The sequence below is a fragment of the Perca fluviatilis genome, chromosome 7, assembly GCF_010015445.1.
Source record: "Perca fluviatilis chromosome 7, GENO_Pfluv_1.0, whole genome shotgun sequence".
Classification (NCBI taxonomy): Eukaryota; Metazoa; Chordata; class Actinopteri; order Perciformes; family Percidae; genus Perca; species Perca fluviatilis.
The window spans coordinates 487,133-508,662 of record NC_053118.1 but is presented as its reverse complement, the minus strand read 5'-3'; the positions used below and the strand labels follow the sequence as shown (position 1 = coordinate 508,662).

The following is a 21,530-nucleotide window of genomic DNA, read 5'->3' as shown; positions in this document are numbered from 1 at the left end:
CGTGTGTCCCACTAGATCCCCAGATGAAAAAAGAGGACACCCTGGTCTTAAAGCTGGGTTCCCTCAGCATGGCTCCTCAGGCTGATAACCCCCTGACCCGCACTGTGCTGCGAAAAGACATCTACCAGTAAGACAAACTCTCTTCTCACTACAACCTCTCTGCTAAATTGACATTATGTGCAGAAAAATCAAACATCTTCCCCAATTCTAAATAACATTGCATAAACAGCGTGTTGATAAAAAATTATTTGCTGCTATTTTCTCTTCTCTTCTGTTTGCACATAATGTATATTTATCCTCAGTTTCTCCCCCTCAAGATGATGTGAAAGATATTCATCACTGAGTCTACCTCAGTCTTCCTCTTTTACATCTTTTAACTTCTGTTATAATATCCTCACTCACAGCTTTACCACATTTGTCTTTTAAACAAACACCATTGGTTGTATTAGACCACCACAAAACTTTCTATTTGACCACAGTTCATCAACGGTTCCATTCAAATTTGTCTGACCTCAAGTCACACTCCATAAAACCTGTTGTGAGGCAAGTGTGTGTGTGTGTGTGTGTGTGTGTGTGTGTGTGTGTGTGTGTGTGTGTGTGTGTGTGTGTGTGTGTGTGTGTGTGTGTGTGTGTGTGTGTGTGTGTGTGTGTGTGTGTGGTGTGTATCACGTGTGTGCGTGCTTAGGGTACACAGTGAGTGACAGCGCCACATAGTGGTAAGCTGCCCCAGCAAGGACAGAGAGCAGTGAGTGACACCTTGGGGGTCTGCCGGGCCCTCCAGCTGAAACACAAGACTGTTGACACAAGCCCCCCGTGCCATGTGGATCAAAGCAACTAGGCAGGGAAAATCTGGACTTCTGAGGGAAATAGCGCTGCGCAAAACACATTTTCCTGCTACAGGCAGCTAAAAGAATCTGGATTGTGTCATAGCTGCTTCAAAATCGCAGCCCCACAGCTTGTGGTGTGTGTGTGTGTGTGTGTGTGTGTGCATGTGTGTGTGTGTGAGAGAGAGAGAGAGAGAGAGAGAGAGAGCGCAGTTGTGTGAATGGGCAGATATAGAGCTGGCAAACACATGTAATGAGGGAGATAAAAGTGGTGCCAAATGCTTTGTGCAGCTGCAAGAGAGATTTGAGCTGACACAAGACTTGAAGTGGAGGGGGGAATAAAAGAAGGTGGACAACAAAAAGGAGAGGAGAGGCCACTTTAGGTTTCATTGCTGCCTTCAATTGGTGGAAGTGTTATATGCTGGGAGATTACATGGAGCAGGGAGGCAGAGGGGGTCTATGCCTTTGGGCATGCCTGACAATCTGTAACCATCAAGGCAAGATGGAGAGGAATACCACACTACCTCTGTCCAACGTTTCTTCCAGAGTACCCACGCTATCTCCCTCCCAGTCTCTAATTTACTTGTTTGATGTATTGGATCAAATATTGTATTGATCAGTAACCATAGCTACTGTTTTGCAGAGACTTTTGGGGTACTTTTTAGTTTTTTTATCCCCACTAGTTCCACACACTGTACTGGGCTAAAATGTTTGCTCTGTGTTTTTGTACAAGTTAGTACAGCTAATGGGTAGTAACTACTCTGTTTCCATGGAAACTGTGCCTAGATTTATTTTTGTTGACATGTTGGCCATGTTGTTATCGTGTCAGATGATAAATGATCTTGTGGGCATGGAAAATAATCTGGAGTTTTTCTCAGACTTTCGCCCCAAAAACCAGTTAGACCAGCCATGCAATTTTACCCCATGTTGGCCCGTAATGTTCTGCCTGTGGTAGTTAGTGGCTCTGTGGCTGTGGTGCCCACATCTGCTCATAGACATAGATTGCCTCGCACGCCGCTCCACCCTGGCCTGAACACTCACACACGCTGCCATGTTGCTCCGCGGCGCTGTGGAGATAGGTCTGGCAAAGCGAGACTAGCATGTAGCCCTCCACACGCACATAGTCATTCAATATACACAGTCCACACATGCACTTACAAACACAATAAGTTGCCTACACTCAGTCATGCATTCACACCAAAATGTGCAATGAACACCACCACATACTGTACCTATGCACACAGAAAATACACATATACATACTCTGTCACAAACCGTAGCAGCAGACATGGCCATGTGTACAAACACACCCACATTCACTCACCCCCTTAACCTCTACACACAGAAGCCAAGAGTCACCACTTCCCTCTCTGCAGCGAAACCCAGGAATTATGTCCAACCACTCTCTGTGTTCCTTCTGCCATTTCTAACCATGCATTATCCTCACCACCTTCCCTGTTCACATCTGCCCTCCAATTTAGGATGATCACACTTCTGAGTCACATGATTGATAACCCTGAGATCAGGGACTTGTTGACATACCATTACCAGGCACTGTTATGTGCTTTATCAGTGCTGAATTTGACTGTGTGCGCTCCCCCAAGTCGTATAGACAAAGTCAAAGTGAGAGTCTGTAATCATCCAAACCAATGTGTGTTTACAATCCCTTACAAATTGTGGCTATAGGAAAACATATGTCTGTGAGTGCCAGTAGCCATTTGCTACAATTCTGTTTAAAGCCCACCACTAATTACATCCGTTATCGTAATTGAATGACTGATCTAAGCAGCCATGCTGTTATTGTCTACTGTACATGAAATGATTGCCTCACAATGTCTAAAAGCAGGATTTACTGTAATGCCACCTTGTGAGAGAAGACAAGAGCGAAGGCTAAAATAGCTCGCATATGTAAACATCCTGACAGAGCATGTATTGATACTGTTTAACTGACACTGTTTCTGACACACTTCAAAGCTCCTCAGCTTCCCTTTCAGCCTCAACATTTTTAAGGTACAGTGTGTATTTATCATTTGGAGTAGATAGATTTCTTCAAAGCATGTAAAATAAACCTGTTTGACTGTAAAGCTGTAGAGCCAAGTTGATATCCACCACCAGGTTCATTTGGTAACCATTAACACTATTTCATTTGATCTTGTGATGTTGAATGTTGTTTCCCTGAAGGATTAGGTCCCCAGCGGCTTCTTTCACTAAGCAGGAATTATGACACAGAGCTGCAGGCTTCCCCTCTTTCTCCCTCTCCATCTTCAGCTACAAGGCCGCTGTCAATTTACACAGCTGAAATCATTTTCCTGTCTTGAAAAAGTGGGCTTTTTCAAAGTACATGAGTGCCTGCCCAGGGAATGTCCAGCATGCATTCAGCCCTGACTTTCTTGTGGTTGGGCCCTCTGTAAAATCTCACAGATCTTTTTACTCCCCACTCCTATTTCCTCTCATTTTCTCTCATTTCTCCTTTTTCCAATGAGTTTCTTTTCACTTATGGGACTCTTAATTGAAAGCTTCTTGTATGCTGGGGTGAACGAGGAGCACTCTTTCAAGTACCATGTGGAGATTTAGTGTCCGTTATTTAAAGGCAGAGAGACGCATGTTAAAATGTCTAGATGGGAGGGTTAAAACATGACATCAGTTTGCTAATCTCATGGTTGTTTTAAAAACACTATTATTTTTTAGCTAATTTCTTTTTAGAAATAAATCAAATAGTTTTGGTTGCCTTAGTTAATTTGTAGTTAAAGATTTTCATATACTTAAAAACAAAGGGAATATATAAATACATTAAATCTTTTAATATTTAATGCAACTAAAGCTCCAAAATCCGTACATATTGTATTATCTAAACAATTAAGTTTTTTTTTTGTACAAAAGTTTAAATGATAAAAAATTAACTTGACCTTCTTGCATGTGTGTATGTCCCTCAACTCTACGTGTGTGTGTGTGTGTGTGTGTGTGTGTGTGTGTGTGTGTGTGTGTGTGTGTGTGTGTGTGTGTGTGTGCGTGCGTGCGTGCGTGCGTGTGTGTGTGCGTGCGCGTGTGTGCGTGTCTTAAAATATCCTGCACATTTCCCGACATCCCCACACCTAGATGACACAGCTTTAGATTCCGTCACATACTCGGTTACCTCATGGTGAGACTGAGGGAGCATCCCACTGCCGCAAAATATGTTTTTTTGTTTTGAGTAGTGCACATGCCTGTGTTTCTACGGTAACGGCAGACACGGCTGCTGTGTCAGTGGTGATGCAGAGCCAAGTCAACATGATGTGGCTGTATCAATGGACTATGTCTTATTTCACTCCCTCCTCTTGTGTCTTTTTCTCATGCACTTTCCAAAGTGTGTCTTTTCTTACTCCCTACTTTCTTTTTCTGGTGTTTATAACGCACTCTACCTCTTAAGCAGTAATATACCCTCATCACCTAACTTCTTATTATCCTTATTTCCTTTAAATGTTTTGATTGCTGCGTCTTCTTTATTTATTCTATTCTGTTTTTCTATCTACTCCCTTCTCCTCACTTTTTCTCTATCCTTCCTTATGTCCATCTTCATTCTTTTTTCCTTCCTTTCTGTCTTCCCTTTTCCTAACTTTCTGGGCAGATTTTGAAGCAGGGAATGCTTATTTGATCATTTATCCTAATCATATTATTTTCATCAGATATGTCTTCAATATAATTAATAATAGATTATCAGGGTGTTTTCTTGCAAGATTTGCTCGGCTTTGCGAAAAAAATCTGTACAATTGCTCAACATTGGCGCGAGGAAGCAGGCAACGTGAGGAAGCAGGTAGCGCTTCAGCGGCCCGGTAAAAGATAACGGAGTGTCTATTTGCACCCCCGGTACGAATAGCCTCGGCCACACAGCTGAGCTATTCACACCCTGTGACGTAACAACAAAAACATGTTGCTCGCGTGCACCGAAATCATGGTGGACGCCATCTTCCATGACCGCAGAAACTGGCATATTAGGAAAGTTTTGTCTCTAAAGTTTATAACAATTTAATTTCTAGCAGAAAATGGATACTACATTTGCGCTTTCTGTCTTCAGTGAAAGCATACAACCGTTAGTTTGTTAGTTAGGACCTTTTTTTTTTTTTTTTTTTTAACAGTATGATTACCTAGCAACCGAGGCTTGAAGACACCAAGTGGTAAACCGTTGTACAACATTCTGTAAGAACTGCTAGGTGAGTGGTTAGAACACTGAGCTTTGGTCTGGGAGTCTGGAGTTTGATTCCCCAGTGAGGTGATATTGTTTTTTTCATTCTGGATTGGATAATTTGCACGCAATTGCCCAAGTCAGGGCCCGCGAATGCAAATTCTTTTTTGCAGGGTGGTAGGGGAAGACTCATGAATATGCCTGCTCTGGTTGGGTTGGTTAGGTTTAGGCAAGAGGAGTGGGATTGGTTATGGTTAGGGTAAGAATGTCAGGGCGATAATATTCTGCGGTCTGCGGTCATGGAAGATGGCGTCCACCATGATTTCGGTGCATGCGAGCAACATGTTTTTGTTGTTACGTCACAGGGTGTGAATAGCTCAGCTGTGTGGCCGAGGCTATTCGTACCGGGGGTGCAAATAGACACTCCGTTATCTTTTACCGGGCCGCTGAAGCGCTACCTGCTTCCTCACGTTGCCTGCTTCCTCGCGCCAATGTTGAGCAATTGTACAGATTTGTTTCGCAAAGCCGAGCAAATCTTGCAAGAAAACACCTTGATAATCTATTATTAATTATATTGAAGACATATCTGATAAAAATAATATGATTAGGATTAGGCTATGGTTAGGGTTAGGTGCCTTGAAGTCAACGGTCGCAGCGCTGCCTGGAAGGAGACATTGGGGGCTTAAAACACCATCGAGCATAAACTACTCAAATAACAAAGAGCTTTCTACATATTTATACTTGTTGTCAGTTGTATTTTTTAAGTATTGGCTTTTTTTTTCGCCTGCAAAGGTTTTATTGCACTTACTTAGGCTACAGTAGTCTCGCATTGCCAGACCTTCCTCCACAGCGCCACGGAGGAAGGTCTGGCTAGTCCACACAGCATTCTGGGATGGGATAAAAATATGCTCTGGTTTATTGGCATTTCTTTAAACCAGTCACAATCGTCTTGGGTGGCGCTAAATACCACACGGAGCCACGGTGCCGCTGGAAAATAGCCTCAGGAAGGAACTTGTTTTGGTGGAACATGTGTACGTTCAAAAGTGGTTTTAGTCGTGCAACAGAAAACTCAGATTGGACAGATAGTCTAGCTAGCTGTCTGGATTTACCCTGCAGAGATCTGAGGAGCAGTTAACCATAGTCCTCACAAATCCACCGGAGTTTAGAATTCCAACACAAAGAAAGCAGAAGGTGACGGACATCCGGCCGAAAAAGAGGGACATCCGGCGGAATTTCCGGCTGCGCCTGAACAATCCCGGACGTGGAACGTCGTCGATATAGATGTAGGCTACTGTAACTACTAGTTGTCTCCACTGCGGCCTCTCTGATCTGCTGTGCGCTGACCTTGCTGTGTGTGTGTGTGTGTGTGTGTGTGTGTGTGTGTGTGTGTGTGTGTGTGTGTGTGTGTGTGTGTGTGTGTGTGTGTGTGTGTGTGTGTGTGTGTGTGTAAGAGCTCAGCCCGAGGCCCAATTAATACCAGGTTTCGGTACCCATCCCTAAATAAAATGATTGGTTTTATTCATCGCGTTTCAGGCTTACATACGCATACACTACAGATGAACATTTAATATCTATATTCACATTATAAACGCCACCACTTACTATCCCTGTAACTAAGCATATTGACCATACACCGTCCAGTCATACACTAGGTTTTGACCTAATCTTGTTTATTGTCCAATGTTACGGTCTCTTCCTCTTTTTTTTTTTTTTTCTGTTCATGCCCTCTTTGACCCAATATTGTCATTTTCCTTTTCGCTTTTTGCTCTTGCAAGCTTTTTCTTTTTCGCTGCAGCATACAGTATGTATATAATAATATAATATGTATATCTAAATAGCTCTTTTTCATACAGCCATGCATTACTTTCCACTCTTTCACACCTTGGGCTGTCACTTTTACCCTCCGTGTCTCTTTTTCTATTTTTTTTCTCTCTGTCTCCATGTGTATTTGTTATGTTCTTCCTGTCTTGCTTTTTCTTCTCCGTCGCTCTAGTGTTGGTTAGACTGGTCCCCGTCCCAGCAAACTGTGGTCAGTACAGTAAGCCGCTTATTGCTGTTGAATGGCTGCCTGGTTGAGCCCACATATATGTCCTAATAAGTGGTTGTGATGGGGATCTCCCCCTCCACAGATAAACACAGCCCACTGAAGCCAGGACCCTGCCTGTTAACAATAAAACTCCCTGGCACTAAGTTATATGCACCCTTCTCCTCTGGTAACATCCTTGTATTGGGCGTGTATGTGTGGATACAGGGATATACTGGGGGGAGGGCCCAAATAGATGCTAGAATGAATAGGTGTGGATGCGGGGAGGGACCCATAGAGAATTCCTTTCTACAGGGCCCAGAATGTTGTGCTAAGCCCCTCTACTTGACAGGAAATGATTGACTTAGTCAGAAGCTTTTGGCAGAGCAGTTGTATTTCTGTTTGACTTCTAAATTGGTCCATGTTTTACAATATTCATTAACAAGATAAAATGGTTTAGCTGGTAACTCTACTGCAGTGACTACCTAACTACACCTTGACTAAATAACTGTTTGTTTCACATTATAACATTTTGGGTGCTCAGTTCAGTCTTCCTTACAAACTAATGTACCCTTGGCATACTATAAAACCTACAAGTTAATATGAACTAACTATAAGTTAACTATGCAATTCGCTCACTCTGTAGCTAACATGGTATTTGTGAGAACTGTCATTACACTCTAGATTTCGAAAAACGGCTTTTCATATACAACTTAATTACAATAATATATCCAGATAGATAAATGGAAAGAAGTCAATCGAACTAAGTGGCCTTGGTTACTATGAACACTCAAATTATGATGTATTTTTTTTAATGTATAGATCAGATCCTGTCTTCTACTGTAATCACCATTGTTAGATTTCACAGTTTTTTCATTCAGTAGTTGCAGATGTAATACTTTTACTGCCTCTATTGAGGCTGTAGGAGTAAAGGCAAAGTGTGGAATAAAGCTGCTTATAGGCCCTCAGCACATCAGCTCTGTTCAAAGGTGCAGACCTGTCACAGCGTCAGCAGTCACCTCAGTAAATTCACCAGCGGTCACTTGGGTTCACATGCTGCTGCTGTGCTAGTAGTAGGATTAGGAGACCCTGTGAGTTTTATGCATTCTAATCTCTTGTCCTCACATTGGGGCAAAACACTGAATGATCCTCTCAGGCGTCTGTATGACAGCTGCGGCTCTACTACTTTCTTTTCTTTCCATTTTTTTATGCTCTCAGCTGGCCTCCCTCTTTCTTGTCTTCCTCCTCATCTTTCTTTTCCTCATAAAACCCAGAGTTCCCAGCAAATGATTCATTAGATGCTTCAGTGCACACTTGCCTCATCACTCACTTTAGTCGGCTGCCAAGTGCCCCATTTCCCCGTTTGTTTACACCAGCAAAAAGTGCGCCGGCTTTGCTTCGCTGACGCAGCGGAGGAGAGAAGCTGCTCAGGCCACACACAGTGACACTCAGGACCTACACTTATATACACTGATTTAGGAGTTGCTTTAAAAACTTCCCTGGCTGCTGAGCAGGTTTAATGATAAACTCCTTTCAGAGGCAGTGGTGGCAATGATCGTAATATCTGTATCACCACATAAAAAAAAAAAGGATTCGTTAGGATGATCTTTTTAAGCTGCCAATGCAGAGCAGCCTGGATGATGAGAAGTTTTGTAACAGTAGTGCTGAAAGGAGTTATGTTGTAAAACTTCTCAGTGTATCCCTGCTGGTGTAGTACATTGCTTCTCAGTGCTTTGAGTATGCAGAGTAGCATTTTAGAACAGTAAAAGTGGTATCTGTGGGGATTACCCAGCCAGACATGAGCCTTTTAAATCAAAGTTCCCTTTATCTATTTTGGTCTCTACTTTTATAATCAGAGGATCTAAAATCTCGACTCTACACTCTTGCTATTCTAAATTTTATCTTTTGTGAAAATATGCCAGTGTGTCATTTTCACAGAACTGTGGACAAAACCAAACCAACTTAGTAAATCTCTTTTAATTGCATTGGTGCTTGTTTGGCTAACTAGCTGTTCTCATCTTTTAGTTGCTTCATGTGAGTATATTGACTTAAATATATGTTATTACAGCAATCCCTTTTGATACTAACCACTTGTCTTACAGTGAGCATAGTCATTTTGTGTTAAATGCAAATGTCCAGTTATCATCATGTAATTCAGTAGTAAAAAGCTTTTAGGGCAGAAAAGGGGGAAATGGCACCGAGCCAGGAGAGTTTGTTGAACCTGAGCCAGCCAACAGAGAAGTCCTATAGTAGACCCACCCAGCAGTCAAACACATGTGAAGTGGCTGATAGTGCAACATATTTCGTCAACGAGAATGGCTCTGAGGGCTCCTGAGGCCGGGGCTTCAGTCTTGCTGTGCTGATTTTGGGCCTGGGAGTCTGAGGAAAGAGACGAGAGATGATTAGAGTTAGACCTGTCTTGGTGAACTGTAAATCATTTAGCTCCATTTGTTTCTCTCCCTTTTCTTTTAAACCTATTTTCTACTCTCTCACTTTGGATGTATAACCATGTTTTCCCTCTCTTCTACAGACAAAGAAGATAAAATAAGCAAGGATTGGAGGGTCAGCCAGAATAAACATTGTTTTTTGTCAGTCCAGCAAATGAAACACCTGGTGCTGGTAAACGCAGAGGACATATTTCACGTTGCCTTGACACTCAGGATTAATGCAACATCAAATTGTTTTAAGAATGGGGACAGCTGCTACCCAGAGTGAATCATACGCCCCCTTTTATTAAAGTTTGCCCAAGAATTTATGTTTCGAATCCGACAGGATAGCCTTCGCAGAGCCGGCAGATGAGACTGGGAGCGGGCTCGGCGGGGCTCATGTTGAAACAGCCCTCAGACAACGTGGCGTAATGTGCTCAGGAAGTTTAGACACTGAATACTGCTGCGGCTTTGAGGCAGAGTATTTCCCTCTTCACCTTTTTTTTTTCTTCTTCATCTTTTGATGAAGTAATATTTGTCATTCTTTTCAGTGGGAACCAGTGTGACAGATCGATTTCTCTGTCTCCCAGATGATACAGGGAACATACTGTATCATATGGCATGCAAGCTGATTTCCTGGAAGGCTCGAAAATGCCATTTGCCTCTTCAGCCATAAGAGAGAGAGAGACTTAGTTTGTGTTTGTGGAGCTAATGTCTCGAGAGCAGAACAGAGGAAACCAGATGAACGTTAGTGGATTTGATCTTTAAACTGTGAACCAGAGTACCTTACCGCTGTGTTCAATCAAGTCAACCACTCGGTTTAAGGCTATCAGTCTTTTTAAGGGTGTACTCCATGCTGACCGCCAGCCGTCCCTCTTTCTGTCTGACAAGAGGCCCTCGAACAGACTAATAAGTAAAGTTTATATGGATACTGCATAAAATCCGTGATTTATAGCTGTATCTATTTACCTATATATCATATTGTATCTTTATCATCTCTTTCTGTCCCTCTAATTCCACTTATCCATCATTGAAGAGATTTTGACCGCAGCTCTACACTTTGTGTTTAGCTGGCAGTGTCTTGTGCTGTATATGAGTAGGGAGCTGTATACAGTGTCTTGTGTGCTGTGTTGTGGTGTCTGCTGACTTCTGTGTACAGCCTGTGGTTCATTCCATAAATAGCTGTGGCCTCTGTGATGTTATTCTCAGGCCCTCTGCTCTGTGAGAAGATTGCACCACAACACTTGTATTTCTCAGCCTGCAGTTAGAGGTTTAGGGGGATTAGGAGGGAGAAAACCCCAGCCTGGGCTCTGCGTTACATTTTTATGGCCATTTTTATGCATATGATTCCGATGTAATGTGCAGAGAAGAGGGAGAGAAGGGGGTATTAGGACTCACCACAGGGGAATCAAACAAGTTAACCACAACTTATTTTCCCTCTCTTTTTTTGGCACTAAGTGGAGGGGCTATTGGGAAGGCCATGTTGACTAGTTGGTCTTTGGGTCCATTGGTCCAACACTTTGATCCAGTCTGAAATATTTTAATTACTTTTGGATATCCATGATTTTTGGTATGGACATCTATGGTTCAAAGAGGGTCAATTCTAGTCATTTTGAGAATACCTCCATGTTTCCTGTGGTGGCACCATCAGGTCACAGAGACTAAAGTCTAATTAGTCCAACATTAAACAGATATTGTAAAAACTGTCTCTTTGTAGCTTTGCTTATTTAAAGCTAATGTACTTGCACTTACTACTTGCTGGAGTTTGAACCTTCACAGTTGAAAGCACTTAATTGTAAGTCGCTTTGGATAAAAGCGTCAACTAAATGACATGGAATGTAATGTAAGGTCATGTAATCACAGTCCTCAGAGGATGAATCTTAATGATTTTTGTGACCTCCTCTGATCAATTTAAAAACGTTGTATACAAGAAATCTGAAAATAATGTAAATGCCCTGACATTAACTGATAAAAATCATCTTCCTCAAATGATGAACTCTTTCAATTCATTGAACAGCTCAACATTTCATGTTGCACCACCCATCGCTTGACAATTCAAATATAAGATGAGATCTATAAATGTAATTAATGGACAACCATGCGTGACTTAACAGGAGCAGCACCTGCAGGGTGAAAAATAACTGCTATGCACATTTTCATTCTCATCGGAAGATAAACCCTTTTCATTTTGGTAACAGCCATGGCCTTCTTCTGGCCCCGCCCAAGTTTGGTAGTCACATGCGAGCAGACCAAATTACCTCATTAACCCTGGGTGTGCGCGCAGTGCAGTTTCCCCTTTCACGTGTTAGTCCTTTTGATGCAAAATCGAAACACACACAGTATAGATCTCCCGCCCCCCTTTAACATCTGTCTGTGTGCTGCTATGAAAGCGTTTTGCATTCCTTGTTTGATGGCACTCAAGGTGACAGACCTTAATTCGGAGCTTCCCGGAAACCGCTCTTGTGTTTTGGCATACTGCTGTCAGTCAGGTCGGGATGCATGCTGACAGAGGCGAGAGGGATCACCCCTCAGCTGTCCTGCACTCATAAAAGGGCCTGATCCAGGGGTTGACTGTCTGGCCACAGGGCTCATTGATTGTGTGTGTGTGTGTGTGTGTGTGTGTGTGTGTGTGTGTGTGTGTGTGTGTGTGTGTGTGTGTGTGTGTGTGTGTGTGTGTGTGTGTGTGTGTGTGTGTGTGTGTGTGTGTGTGTGTGTGTGTGTGTGTGTGTGTGTGTGTGTGTGTGTGTGTGTGTGTGTGTGTGTGTGTGTGTGTGTGTGTGTGTGTGTAAATGGTTCATCCTGAAGCAGGATACAAAGGGTTCTAAGAATACACCCATACTACCAACATAGGAAGCTCTGTGCTCTAATGCAGCATGCGATACACACATTCTACCCGTGTTACCCTGTCAAAGTCTGGTGTGTGTGTGTGTGTGCATGAAATTGTAACTGCGTATGTTTTGTGTATGTGTCCATGTGTGTAGTCAAACCCCAGCCTTGTGCATTATTGTGTTTTAGTTCCTTTTCTCCCTGCTCATGACATGTTGATGTTCTGGCATCCTGTGTGGTTGGTTTGAAGCTGTCATTGTACTGACAGGGACACTCTGACTGGCCAGTCCCACAGCAGTAGCGGAGGCCAGGTGGACTGTCGGGGGAATTCAGGGATACCGTATTGATAGTCCGTGTGTCTCTACTTTGTCTAGTTTCTTTTCATAGAATTTACATGGAAATAGCTGAACTTGAGCCATGTGTCGATATGCACAGCAAGATCCTAGACAGAGGGAGAGCTCTTTCAACTATAAGTAACAAGAGATCACATATCACACCAATTCTATCCTCACTTCACTGGCTTCCTATTAAATTTCGCATTGATTTTAAAGTACTAGTGGTAACTTTAAGAGCCCTGCATAACTTAACTCCCCAGTATATCACTGACCTCTTCCAACCTTATATGCCAAATCAGGCTCTTAGGTCATCTGAGCTAAATTTGCTCGATGTCCCTCACCCACTATAAAACTTGAGGTGACTGGGCTTATAATATTTGGAATACTCTCCCCTTACCATTGGGATCCCTGGACTCCCTGTGATGCTTTTATGAAACCGCTGAAAACATTTTTATTCAGACATGCTTTTGGTTAGCTTATCTGAACAACAAATAACTTTTGTTCTGATGCAGTTTTATTCTTTTCATCCCTGTGCTGTGTTGCAATCTCTCTTTTTTTATTGTTTAATTGTTTTAAATGTTAAGCACTTTGTGAAAGGTGCTATATAAACAAACCTTACTTACTTTTTTGGCAACTTTCTTTCTCCGAGCAGTAAGGCTTTGTGTGTAGTTACAATGTAGTCCTGTTACACTTGTCAACAGTTTAGTTATTTGGCAAATTACATTGAATAGTTACATATCAATTCAACATCATTAATATGGTAGTGTGTATTGTAATTATTTTTTTCTTTTTTCAGAAGAGTGAGCAATCTAGATGTTGAGTTTCTGTATATATACAACTCTAACTTTGTTAGCATATCCTGTGTGTATTTCCGGAGGAATGTGCCCATATATTTGTGTGTGTGTGTGGTCAGTAGTTTCCTGCCAAGCAGCAGTTATCAGTAGGCTACTCAGTAGAACATCAGACCAAAGCAGAGGCAATTGGAGAATTGAGTAAAAATACGAAAGAGGGGAAAAAAAAAAATAGAAGAAGTCAACCTCAAGAAAGAAGGAATGTGCAGATGCTTTCAAATGTCCATGTGTGAAGCCACAAGCTCTTCTGTGGCTCTGGGAAGCCAATGTGAAACCAGTGGCGTAATTGCCTAATGCTTGTGTAATAAGAGGCACATTACAACCCCAGGAGGCCCAACCAGGCTTGAAATAACCACAGGCTGGCACTAAAGTAGGCTCAGAACTGTCTTCCTCCTCCTGGTCTTTACCAGTTGTTTTTACTCAATCCTGCTAAATATCAAATAGCTTACAGTATTTAATGTACAGTATATTATGAACGCTAATATTTTATTTTTAGTCCCTCTACATCCATATGTTCGGTCTTGTTCCGCCACTTTTGTACTTTCTTGCTTAACACACAAATATTCTTCCTAAATAAACAAATGCGTGGAACTTGGATATACTCTCCTGTGTGTTTGCGGTCTTGAGGCACTCACTTCGTAAAAATCCCTATCAATGCATCTGTAGTAGCAGTAGTAGTAGTAGTTGTAGTTTAATGCATTTGTACTATAACAGTGTCTATGTAGTTTTTGTTCCACACTCCAGTTCTATCTCAGCCCACATTTTTTTCAAGAATTGTGTGGTATTTAGAATATATGTATACCATAAATGAACCGAATGTAGAATGTAACAGATGTTTCCTTTTCCTGTGTATTACACTTTAAGAGGCTATTGAATTATTATTGATGTGCACTTAAATATTGTGTTTTGTAGACATTCCAAATCAAACACCGTAGTTTACTTGGCCAAGGTTGGCATGGAGAAAGAGACTCTCCACACAGTGGCAGGTGTGTGTGTGTGTGTGTGTGTGTGTGTGTGTGTGTGTGTGTGTGTGTGTGTGTGTGTGTGTGTGTGTGTGTGTGTGTGTGTGTGTGTGTGTGTGTGTGTGTGTGTGTGTGTGTGTGTGTCTGTGTGTGTGTCTGTGTGAATGTCAGTCATGTTACTTCAGCTGCAGGTTTGAGAGAACCACAGAGGGAAATGTGAAGCCACCGTGTAGACAACTCTACTGCGGTGGTCCCCTTTCTTCTCTCCATAACTTACCCCACACACACACACAAATACACAAACGCACACACACACACACACACACACACACACAAAACAGCCCTCCAATCAGCACGCCACCCCTGTCACTTTATCATCGCACGCATGCAGGGCTTTAGTTACGCACAAGTTAAAAATTATTAACTTGAGCAAATATGCTTTGCTCCATATATTTATGCTGAAATGAAATGTCCAACTGTTGGCAAGACTTCCATCCATTCCTCAGTAATGACGAGGAGCCAGTGTTTAAAGCATCATTGTTCCCCCCCTTGATATTTTTCCATCTCCTCTTCTAACAACTGCGAAGGCATTTGAAGGGCTTTGAAAGGAGTTTTTTTAAGGCCTCATATTATGTGTAGCCTGGTAATGGACTGATGTTATTAGCATTTTAAAGCCACATGAGAGTCGTTTTTTTAAGGAGCAGAAGGCTGGTTTGAAGGCTGAGGGAGCGATCCAGCTGACAGACACATGTTGGACAGACAGCACAGCGAGACAAGAGGCTCACACATCACAACCTGACATGTCTCAGAGACGCACACAAACATTCTCACACACACACCATATCACACACTCTGCAAACTGCATTTGTACAGACACTTAGACTTCACTTAGACTTCACACGCGTGTTTTCAACCACACACATACGTCGCTGTGCGGTCTGTTGTTTCTGTGAGACATACACAGTAGAATTGCAAGCATTTAACCTGCTTATCTGTCCACGGTTGAACCTGTAACTAGTCTTTGTCACCTTCCTTCTCAGTCACCAATGCAGAGTATTCTATCCAAGCCACATGAAGCCAACTAAGAACATTAGGGAGCTGACATATAGAATTTCAGGTTATTATTTTTACCTTTTGAAAGACTTAAATATAGAGATGCTGATGGAAATGAGCGTATATTTGCAAAATGATAGTTTGGAGAATAGATTTATTATATTTTTTCCCCCCAGTAGTCTACTCCGTCATTAAACCCTTCCAAATAATGTTCTACTCTCTCCAGCATGTTTTCTGCCCTTAATTAATTCTTCCTCCTCTCCACCTGACCCTAACAGGCCTACTTCAACTTCATGCCTGCTCTGTATTACTCCCCTGTCTATACATGGTTCAGTCTCAATGTATCCTACAATCCTTCTCTCTTATTCCCCTCCACCCAGCCTATTAGCGCCAAGTCATCTCACGGGATGGTGTAGAGGTTTTCCTACCTTCTCCAGTACTTCTCCCCCTTCTCCTTACTCTCTCACTTCTTCCCTGCCCTGTTCTCCCTCCCGTGTTCTGCAGAATGTCCTCCGTCCCCCCCCCTCCCCTCCCCCTTTTGCCTGTCTTCTAATCTCCCTCTTCTCTGCAGGATGCTGCTGAACATTTGTTACATGTGCCCTCTTCTGTTCTTCACCTCGCACTTTATTTGGTCTCCTCGTTGCTCCCTCTCGTCAGTTTCTCTCTGGTCAGCTCACAGGATGCTGTAGAACATTTCCTGCCACAAGGGCTACAGGAAAGAGGCCGAGCACAGCCCTGTTTGATGTGCCATCTCCTCTAATTCTTTACACCTGGACTACTCACTGTACAGCGTTTCTACTCAACAGAAGTTCTCTCGTTCTCCCCCTTCTTTCCTTCTTTCCTTCCTTTCTACAGCGTCCTTCACTTGATTTCTCAATCTCTCCCTGCAGCCTCTTGCTTCACAACATGGTCTCCTTTTCGATATGTTTTAAAGGGGGTAGAAACTCCATCCCACAGAGGCACAGGGGGCTTGTCTTTTTATCATCTCTTAGTTCCTTTCTAATAAAAACAAGGCCCACTCCGGTCTCCAGCTCAACGCAGACACTCCTGAAGCTCTGTTTTGCATGTTTTGGATTTTTAACTCCCCTCCTGCTACTTCTTGTATTAGTTTGTCCCTTTTTTCTATCCATTTCGTTCTCTTTGTTTTTGTTCCCCAACAAATGTTCTCAGAGCCTGCAGCTGTTTTGTTGTCGGCATGGTGGTCAGAAGTTTTGGCATTGTGTTGTTTGAATGCCATATTTTCAGCACTGCCTGTTTAGAGTTGTGGTTTGTCAGGAGCCTGGCCCGCAGGGGCCACTTCCTCCTCACTGTTCTGGAGTCACTGTACCAAAACACTGACTGGCAAAAGAGGAGAGGGGGGAGAAAACAGAAGAAGATGTTAGGAGAGGGACAAACAGTAGAACATTATCACGGAGGTAATTATGTAAAGATGATGTATGGAACTATTTATGGAGGTGTACTTCCCTCTTTTAATTTCTCCAGCATTTTGGCGTGTCACAGTAGGAAAAGAACATGTGTGAACAATTAATAATGGCTCACACACCTAAATAGATAGGAGCCATCGTTAATGTCATTAGGAACACCTGTGCTGTGTGCTCTTTCTTCTAAGTCTAGTGTATGCTAAGAAAGTGTCAGACTCGGAGCTGAGTGTCTATTAACTTCCCCCCTTGACTTCTACTGCATTTGTGCTACATTTACATTTTTGTTGTTGTTGATTTGTTGGGAATTACTAGAATTGTTGGGTCTTTGTAAATTATAGAGTGTGGTCTAGACCTACTCTATCTGTAAAGTGTCTTGAGATAACTCTTGTTATGATTTGATACTATAAATACAATTGAATTGAATTTTAAAGCTACTGTGTTTTCCCTCTCCCATCCACCCCTTTTTTGTACCTTTTCTCCATTCTTCCCTCCCTCTCCCTCCCCAAATCAACAGCACTCCTAGTGGAATTAGGTGAGCATGGGAGTTAAGTCCGTCCCCCCCCCCCATGTGATTTTCTCAGTTAGAGGGGGAAAAGGGGGAAATCTCCCATATAGAAATGTCACTTTGTATAAATACACTTGGCGGTTTGGATGAATGCGAGATCCGCTACAGAATTCTAAACACTGGCTCTGCAGTCATTTACAGAGGAGGAAGAATTAGCTGATGTAGGAAGCATGTGTGCCCCACATTATTGTAATTATTTAATGCTGTTTTTCCTTGCTGACATAAAAGTATTTGGACACTATCTCATGAGAAAGCGGTTGTAGTCCTGTAGTCTTGGGCCGCACCAGGGGCTTCTAAGCTGCTCTCGTATTCTTAAAGTCTGGCCTGTCTCTCCTTAAAGCTTGTGATTTAGACATAAGTTTTTAATTCCATTATGTGGGAGCTTCCAGCAGCAAGTCGTTGTATTTTGTTTCACTCTGCCTTTGTTTGCTGGAAGGAAATTTGAATTAGAACAAAATGTTGTTTAAGGTCAAGGCAAACGTCAACGAGTAGGACCTACTGTTTTAGCTATCCGGTTACATGTTTGTTCAGCCTGTCTGCTAAACCTGTAGCATACGTTAACCTAATCAAATATGGCCATCATTTCCCTGACTTTGTTTAGGAAAATTTTCATTCTTTATCCGAAGAAGGATAAGGCCTTGATATGTAATCTTCGTTGCTTTAAACATTTGTCAGAATTCAATAATTGCTGTAAACAATGTGTAATCAACTTCAAAGTGCTCTGCCAAATACCCTTATTTTCACAGATAAAAATGAGCATCTTCAAAAATACACACAACGTGCCTAATGTGAACCAGCTTGGCAATGCTGAACCGCTTAATCAATATCAAGTGGAAAAAACAGTAGTGGTTCATGCTGTTGGATCCATAAAGTGGGCCTAATTTTACAGCTCCATAAAACACCCTCCTTGCCGGAGCACAAAGTGAACAATTTATGTGCAGAAGTAAATCACAAGGAATGCTCTGAAGACTGTAACCATCTTGGTTTGAGACTCCTATCATAGAGGGAATGTATATTGCCTGTGCGTGTGAGCATTACGTTTTAATGCAATTGCGTTTCCAGCCATGTGCTTTTATGCCCGTTTGTCCTGGTAGTGTGTAGTTATTGTCTTAAAGAGACTACAATGTATTTCTATTTAACAGTGATAAGTGATATACGATTTGGGAGTAATGAGAGGAATATGCATCACTGCGTCATGTATTTTCTGACAATCTGGACAGCATGTCTGATACAACATGTGAGGTGCAGCTGTACAAGTATTGCTCTCGCTGTATCATCAATTATCATCAATCTACTTCAAATTGCGTCAGCTGGAATAAATGGTTTTGGTCCTGGGTGATTCTGACTCCTTTATGTTTCACAAGAAGTTTGATTCACTTCAGGCTTTGTCAATCAGACCAGTGAACACGCTGAGTGCCTTGCCAGAGACCAGGGACAGACTTTGGATCTGGAATCTTCCTCCAGCAAAAGGATTATTTTCCTTTAATTAGTGTAAAAGTAGCATTGAGGTATGTGCCTGTTCTACTTTAGCTTGATGAAAATGACTGCATATGAGGGAAAGCCAGATCCTTGGCTACCCCTGCCATGTTCCCTACTGCAGCCAGTTCTGAATAATCTATTCCACGCATGTGTTTAGCGATTAATTAAAGATAAGGCCTCTCAAATTAAAATGGAAGTGGGATTACATCATTGTGAAATTGCTTGGTGGGGACCTAAATCTGTTTTCAATCTGAGGTCTGAGGAAGTCAGCGAGGCATTCCTTTCACACCTCTGCAGCAGGGACCCACTGCTAAAACTCTGCCTGACATGTCTTATAAAAGCAGCCTTATGTCTGTTTTCAGAGCAGGTAGGAAGCATAACAAATCTGTAGCTGCTAACAGAAAGTGATTTCACAAGCTCTGATCCGCTCAATTATATGAGAAAAATGGTAGCTTTGTCATGTGGTGACACAGAGATGACTCATAGTAATTCTCAGCAGCAACTTATGCAAATATTGTAGACGCCGCCATCTAAGACAGACTGATGCACACACACGGTCACACGCAAATAATGTCAGCCATTTTTAGCAGAAGCCTCAACTACATTTGTTCACAAATGAGGATGCTACAGTAGGTGCCTTTTTAGTAGATCCAGTACAGATGTACCTACTGTATGAAGGAATCCAGTAAGTAGTCATTGCTCTTAAAAAGCCGATGAATTACTGTCATTTATCAGTGTTTTAAGCCCCCAACGTCTCTTTCCAGGCAGCGCTGTCCCTCTATCCCAGGAATGTTCTGTGCTTAGAGCTACAGTACATGCCAGCAGAAGCAGGAGAAGAGCACAGTTAAGGCTAAACAGACCTGTGTGTGTGTGTGTGTGTGTGTGTGTGTGTGTGTGTGTGTGTGTGTGTGTGTGTGTGTGTGTGTGTGTGTGTGTGTGTGTGTGTGTGTGTGTGAGAGAGAGAGAGAGAGAGAGAGAGAGAGAGAGAAGCAGAACAGGAGCACTGGAGATGGGGACGACATCTGTGAGTTTTAATAAAAGGCCCTTGCAATACTATTAGCAGGGACAAACTGCCGAGTGCTTCAGACTGAAATGTAAGTTTGAAATGGCATCAACATTCTGACTGATGTACAGCCAAGGAAATGTGATATTATACGGCTTTAAAAATGCTTTCTCGTTATAATGTGTTAATAAATGAGTGTGTCTACTATGTGATTGTAGCAAACTGTATGTTTTACTCTACAATGAATCATGGACTATGATGAAAGATTAGCAGTTTAATTTACACAGTCACTGGCGTGTGTGAATTTCACGAAAATACACCTCGGCTGAAAGCCAAATGAAATATCTGTTCCGTCTTCACTCATGGCTTCTTTGCAACATGGAGCTCTGATGCAAGAAGCAGATTTTGAATTAGTGCATGATGAGCCTATAAATTACATCGGTCCATGCTGACATATTTAACAGGCCGTCATGGCGAGCACGTGTTAGCCAGTGTCTTCAGAGCAACACTTCTAATACCGACTGTGTTCATAACAATATAACTTCTCTGACATGTAAACTGCATGGGAGATAAATGACTCCTGTAATTAAGATATGTTGAAATCAAAGTGCAAACACTGACTTTTGGTATGCACCATGTCTTTGTAAACAGAGGGCCTTCTTCTGTGGCGCTTTCTCAACTCCTTACTATCATGTACCGTTATCTTGAGGGTGGTATGGGCTTAAAGCTAAGCCCTGCTTGTATTGTATATAGAAGTAATAGTTTCCTCCTAAGATCTTGTGTAAATATGATATAATTGGTTGAGTATGAGTGTCTTTAAAGTGCAATCAGTCTAATGAATAACAGGCTTCTGTTGGGAGCAGCAGTGGAGATGAGTAATGCTGTTGGGCTAAAAAATAATAGATTATTCATTTCTTTGCCATGGGAATGTGTCACTACATCAAAGCCAAGACACAATACGTGAAAAAAGCATATTTCTTATTTATTGTGTATTGTGCCAATGAGGAAAAAAATCAACTGTATATTGGAATTGTTGGCTTAAAACACCCACAAGTAAGAACCTTGTTATTGCCAATTATGACAAATTTGGAGCATTGTTGCAGCTTTGTTGTCTTGGATATTTTGTTGTTTTTGTGACCGTGTTTGACTCCTGTTAAAAAAGGCTCTAGTCATCAAAAATAGTAGCCACGGTACAAACATCCCTGAGGGACTGGGTCTTATATTCTGCTGAGTCGCCATGTTCCACGACATCATTTTCTCCTCTCACTCCGAGGGCTGCTCAGCGTTCTAATTCCGAGCCTTAATTACCATAATTGGTAGATGCAAATTAACAGCAATTGGTCTTGACTGGGGTCATAAATCCACAGCTCAGAAGTTGCTGAACTTCTGGCAATTCAGAGCGGACCACCGTAGGCAGGGGTGCTTAACTTACTAAGTAATTGCAAGTTTCATGAATCATAATGCTTATGACTTCCCCCTCAGCACACACACAGGCCCATTGGGACCTTGCTTTAAGCCACTGGGAGTCATAGCAAGTGGATTGAGAAGCCACTGTGCAGCTTTGGCCTCGCCACATCAGAAATACCATGGAGGAGCTCCTGGG

At 42.2% G+C, this 21,530-nt stretch overlaps 1 protein-coding gene across 4 annotated transcripts in view; it reads left to right on the top strand.

Annotated features, from left to right (window-relative positions):
• The window catches only part of LOC120562122 (vacuolar protein sorting-associated protein 13B), a 380,029-nt gene that overhangs the window by 215,904 nt on the left and 142,595 nt on the right, over nt 1-21,530 (top strand). For all 4 annotated transcript variants that reach the window (XM_039805631.1, XM_039805634.1, XM_039805630.1 and 1 more), the window contains one exon: nt 16-127. In XM_039805631.1, coding sequence (XP_039661565.1) covers nt 16-127 — 112 coding nt within the window. The remainder of the gene's footprint in view (nt 1-15; nt 128-21,530) is intronic.